Raw genomic sequence first — 6,000 nt, forward strand, 5'->3', positions numbered from 1 at the left:
CAACACATGAAATACATGTAGGAGGAGCTCTGACATCACTCTCTGACATCACTCTCTGACATCACTGTAGTTCAGAGAGATTCAGAGAAAGTGAAACTAACTTGATCAACAACAATATGGACTCCTGAAACGATCAACCTCTTTAAACTACATGAATATTTATTGATCCGTTCAAAGAGTCTTGTGGACACATCTGATCCTCACAGGTAAGAGATAGAAATATAAGAGAGATTGTGCTGAACAGGTTTCTAATGGAAGTGAACTGGTTTAGTTATGTCGAACTGGGATAAGTTGAACAGAACCAGGTTTAAGCATGTCAAATACTGAACTATTTTAGTTGTTCACTTCACTGAAATGGTGTCAGAATTGTATTTAAATATGTAATTTGATTGTTTTTGATACAAAGATTGGCGTTTCTGTCATTTTGTCACAAAACATAACGACTAAAGAAACAGGAAGTAAATGACCCGCAGACAGACTGAACACAAAACTTCTAAACTGCAGATGAAAATCACATTTACATAATTAAGATAAAATTAGTCAAGTGATGCAAAATTTTAACGTTTTCTTATTGAAGAAAAAAAGTTAAATTTGGTTAAAAAAGTGAATTACTAGCTCACACTCCTTCTCTAAGTCATCTCTGGCTTTAATGAAAAGTCACTACAATGTATTTATTTATCAGGTAAGTGTTTGTGTAATGAGCTTCACATTAGGGGACTGATCACTTTCTCTGGGTTTGCAGTAATGACCAGCTGACTGTACATGATCTCTTATATATTTGAGTTTCTTCAAAGTCGTAACTATTTGTCTTTAGACATTCTTTACACTCAACCATGGGCTTCTTTATAAACAGACTTCACATGCACACTAATTCAAAATAATCTTGATCATAAAGGCAGAAGCCTTTATCTGCTGAAGCTCATCAGGCCAAACGTGAATTGGATCAACTTCGGACGAAAACACGGATCAACATCGGCAGGGCTTTTGAATCATGGAGAAACCTGAGTTTGAGAAATCATGGAGAAACCTGAGTTTCCAGCATGTTGTGTGATGCTTTCTCCGGTGTGTTGCGTCTCAGTCTGGGGTGCGTTTCCCGAAAGCATCGTTGGCCAACTATGGTCGCAAGTTCCCTCGTTACCAATAGAGTTCAATGGACATTGCGATGAACTTGCGACCATAGTTGGCCAACGATGCTTTCGGGAAACGCAACCCTGGCCGGTACGACAGAGTGCTCGCTCATGAGTTCGTTTCACTCGCTTGTAAACGTATTGGTTGGAATCTGAAACTTCACCACTAGAGGCCGCTGAAAACTACATATAGCCCCTTTAAGATTATAAGAAACTTAAATTGAGTGTATGTATCAAGTGTGCCCAAACTTTAGACTAGTAGTGAAGGTGATTTATCTTCATCATTTCTCTCTCCAGCGATGTCTTCCTCCAGCGGTCCACTGACTGAGGAGCTTCAGTGCTCTATATGTCTGGACGTGTTCACTGATCCAGTCAGCACTCCATGTGGACACAACTTCTGCAAGACCTGTCTGAATAAGTGCTGGGACAACAGCCAGACCTGCAACTGTCCATATTGTAAAGAAACATTCAAGCACAGACCTGATCTCAAGATTAACACCACACTCCGAGAAGTTGTAGATCACTATAAAAAGAAAAGTCCTGAGAAAAAAGCTGAAGTTCTGTGTGACGTCTGTGAGGAAAGAAAGCTGAAAGCCCTGAAGTCGTGTCTGGTGTGTCAGAGCTCTTACTGTGAAACTCACCTGGAGCCTCATTTGAGAATGGCAGGTTTAAAGAAACACAAACTGATGAATCCTGTGAGTAATCTGGAGGACTATATATGTCAGAAACATGAGAGACCTCTGGAGCTGTTCTGTAGAGATGATCAGACATGTGTGTGTCCGATCTGCACTGTAACAGACCACAAGAACCACAACACTGTTTTTATAGAAGAGGAGATTGAAGAGAAGAAGGTAGAAGTTACTGACAAACTAATTTTAAATGGCTCTTATCATGAGGAATCACATGTTCTTTAATATAAATGAATCAGTTATGAAAACATATTGTGTGTTGTTCTCTGTCTATAGACTCAACTGATGAAGACACAGAAAGACACACAGCAGATGATCCAGGACAGACTCAAGAAGATTCAAGACGTCAAACACTCAGCAGAAGTCAGAAAAGTGAGTTTAAAATAATTAAATTAAATTAATTTTAATATCTATCATTGTTTAGTGAATTGTTGTATAAAAGCAATTTCACACTCACAGTCACACTGCTGGTCTGAATATCGACACGTCTGTGATTCCCTGATCTCTTAGTAAAGTAATAACACATCTCTCCTCAACAACACACATGATTTGAGGAATCATTCAGTGCAAACGGGGCAGAATGAGGGATTTTGAAAACCGCCTAAAAACACTGAAGTATGAGAAATAATAACACTGATTCTTCTCTTAACAAACGCCACTAATAATGTGTTGATTGTCCTGGTTGAGCAGAGAAACACAGAGAAGGAGAAAGCAGCCCGTGTGGAGCTCTTCACTGATCTCATCCGCTCCATTGAGAGATGTCAGACTGAACTGCTGGAGGTGATGGAGGAGCAGCAGAAAGCAGCAGAGAAACAGGAGGAAGAGCTCATTGAAGAGCTGGAGCAGGAGATCACTGAGCTAAAGATGAGAAACACTGAGCTGGAGCAGCTCTCACACACTGAAGATCACCTCCACCTCCTACAGGTCAGTCAACATCTCTCTGATCAATGATAATGCAGTATATGACACCATAAATATAACCAAAAATCGATCCATCGATGCATCGCGATTCTCTCTCCAACGATTCTGGATCGATTCTGAGAATTTCAGAATCGATTCTGAGCTTAGTTTTTAACCAGATATGCGATGACGCTGAGTTTGCTTTAGAAACACCCGTAATCTGCTTTCTTCCAATTCCTTACACACATACATACGCCAATCAAACGTTCCGTAAAATAATCTTTCATAAGTTCGGAAAGGTTGAAGCGAATTACTAGGACATTCACAGGCTTCATTGCACAGGATGCGCTGTGAGAGACGCGCGCTTTGTTTGATGTTACGTTACACTTGAAGCGTGCTGTCTCGCCTTTCGGTATTTTCCTTACAAATGCTCTACGAAGTCATCATTTATGTGGTTTGGAATGCAGTGGACTTGTATATTTAAAATATGAACCTCACTAACAGAAGGCTGCTTTCAATTTCAAATGCTGACGCGCGCTTTGTTTGTGTAGACTGCTCGCGCATGCGAAATTAACGTAATATACTATACTTGTGCAAAATTAACGTAAACACAGCCATTTATGTCTTAAGGGATTAAACGGACAGGACAAACCACTTTACTTCTTATATTTCAAAAGAGATCCGTGCGTGAATGCAGCTTAATAGATCTCCCGCAGTCTATGATGTCATAGTAAAAAACAACAGTATAAGAAAAATCACTCACAGTTCTTGAACGGAAAATGTTCAGATAATCTTAAATAGGCTACTGAAAGCACTATTTGTTTGTTTGTTATGTTTCTCTGGTCCTCTTTATTATTTGCTACTTGTATGTTTTGAAGTTATATTAGTTTAAAATTCTTAACATACAACTGTTTTAATAAAAAAAAATTAATTTGTAATTTAAAAAAAAAAAAGTACTTAATTACCTATGTAAACTATCTACTCCTCCCCCCTCCCCCTATTAATTCATTAAAGAATCATTCTGGAATTGGATCGGATCGTGAGGTGACTAAAGATTCCCACCCCTAACATTTACATACTGTGATCGTTTTTTTGAATCGAAAATCGATTTTGAATTGAATCTTGAGCCTAAAAATCGATATTGATTCGAATCGTGACATTTTCTGAATCGTGCACCCCTAATAACACTCCCCATGCTGAAGGATTTCTCCTCTCTCCTGCTGTAGATTTACTCATCCCTGTGCAGCTCTAGAAACACCAGGAACTGGTCTGAGATCAGTGTGAAGACTGATGAGAGTCTGGAGACTCTGAGGAGAGCTCTGACTAAACTGCAGGACTCTCTACAGGAGAAACTCACGCTAACTGGTACAGCAATATCAAATACACCGTACAGATACATATATTTATCATCTTTTAATATCAGTAATGAAGAATGAGTCTGTTAAAGCTGAAATAAGAGAAGTGTGTGATCATGTGTTTGTGTCTCATTATCATCACAGTTCTTCTTGAAGAGAGCAGGTCATATTCATCTCTAATTTCAGGAAACATGCAGTAAATTCATCTTGCACTAGAAGCTTCATCACTGTAACCAGAACCTTGAGGCTTTAGTAAATCTGTGAACACTTTTAGATGAGAAACTACAGAAAGAAACATTCATTTTCTGCCATTTTCAGTCTTTTCAGCTGTTTCATCTAAATATTGTGATTATGTGTCAGATAAAATCAGTTTAGCAGAAGAAAATCAAATCGATAGACATCATGAATGCAGATTTGTTCTTTTTTTTAGAGGAACATTTCTGACCTGTTCAAACAGCTTCGCAGTGCTGGGCTTCATTTTCACTTTCTCTAAGGTTATTTTTTATAGTGTTGTCTTTGCTGAATAACCACAATACACTCCAAAACTAAGATGAATAACATTAGGCATAAAAATATATATAAAAACATTCACGAAGACGTTCTAAAAAGGAGGAATATTTCGAGCTCAAACACAATAGGAGTTCAGGGAATCTCTAAATATCAGCAGAGAAACATTGATCAGATAAAACATGATGTTGTTCACAATTCTTTAAATATAACCTTAAATCTTGTCTATAATTCACACACATAAACATGTCAAAGATCTGATGGTGTTTTATTGTCATTAGTCTCTACAGGACTGAAGAGGATACAGCAGTATGCAGGTACAGTGTGCTGTCTGCACTACACTAGATTACATTCAGATATTCACAGCTTCATCACTGACCGACAGTATGATTAAACACTGATTATTACAAACATCATCACTAAATATCTGTATTAAGTTGTGATTTATATTCTCTGTTTTCTCAGTGGATGTGACTCTGGATCCTGATACAGCTCATCCTAAACTCATCCTGTCTGATGATGGAAAACAAGTGAGAGATGGAGACATTATACAGGAACTCCCAGACAAACCAGAGAGATTTGATAAATGTGTATGTGTCCTGGGAAAGGAGGGATTCTCCTCAGGGAGATTTTATTTTGAGGTGCAGGTGAAGGAAAAGACTGAATGGGATTTAGGAGTGGTCAGAGAATCCATTGACAGGAAGGGAAAGATCACACGGACTCCCAGTAATGAATGCTGGGCTGTTGTTCTGAGGAATGGGAATGAATATTGGGCCGGTGCTGGTCCTGATGTCTCTCTGTGTGTGAGAGTGAAGCCGCAGCGGGTCGGTGTGTTTGTGGATTATGAGGAGGGTCTGGTCTCCTTTTATGATGTGGAGTCCAGCTCTCATCTCTACTCTTTCACTGATCAGTCTTTCACTGGGAAACTCTATCCGTATTTTAGCCCGTGCCTTAATGATGGAGGTAAAAACTCAACTCCACTGATCATCACACCTGTCAAACACAATAAATGAATTTTCTCCCGTAATATGAAATACACAATGAAAATGATTTATATAATTACAAATCTAAACATGTTTTGCTATATTTTCATAATTTGGTTTTCATTGTTAAAATCTATCATTTCTAGCTATAATTGCAAATTAAAAATATAATGCTTGTTTAACAATTTTATTTTCAATTTTTCATAATTAGTCATGCCGTTGTTTTCTCCCATCTCAACCTGACAAAGTGAAAGTGTCTGTATTTTTTTTTACATCAAAATCAACAATATTATGATAACATTAATAAATTATCAAAGCTGTGTCTAATTGCTGTGATTAAAGCTGTGATAATACTGTGGTAAATCAGATGGTAATACCTCAATATATATCAGAACTGTATGATTACCATATTCATACATGACACTAATATTATCATGGT

The 6,000-nt window shown here is 37.9% G+C and overlaps 1 protein-coding gene across 1 annotated transcript; it reads left to right on the top strand.

Annotated features, from left to right (window-relative positions):
* Positions 1-63: 63 nt before the first annotated feature.
* On the top strand, positions 64-6,000 carry LOC307163609 (E3 ubiquitin-protein ligase TRIM39-like). Its single transcript, XM_079879731.1, has 7 exons — positions 64-206; positions 1,425-1,978; positions 2,093-2,188; positions 2,507-2,740; positions 3,943-4,081; positions 4,860-4,895; positions 5,044-6,000. The coding sequence occupies exons 2-7, from the start codon at positions 1,427-1,429 to the stop codon at positions 5,589-5,591; spliced, it is 1,605 nt and encodes a 534-aa protein (XP_079735857.1). The 5' UTR covers positions 64-206; positions 1,425-1,426; the 3' UTR covers positions 5,592-6,000.

Source organism: Squalius cephalus (assembly GCF_949319135.1).
Source record: "Squalius cephalus genome assembly, chromosome: 8".
NCBI lineage: Eukaryota > Metazoa > Chordata > Actinopteri > Cypriniformes > Leuciscidae > Squalius > Squalius cephalus.

Excerpts from the sequence above, each read along its gene's own strand:
- LOC307163609 (XM_079879731.1), top strand. The coding sequence starts at position 1,427 with ATGTCTTCCTCCAGCGGTCCACTGACTGAGGAGCTTCAGTGCTCTATA. Across the intron at positions 2,189-2,506 it reads ACTCAGCAGAAGTCAGAAAA|AGAAACACAGAGAAGGAGAA; the intron begins GTGAGTTTAAAA and ends CTGGTTGAGCAG. Across the intron at positions 2,741-3,942 it reads ATCACCTCCACCTCCTACAG|ATTTACTCATCCCTGTGCAG; the intron begins GTCAGTCAACAT and ends CTCCTGCTGTAG.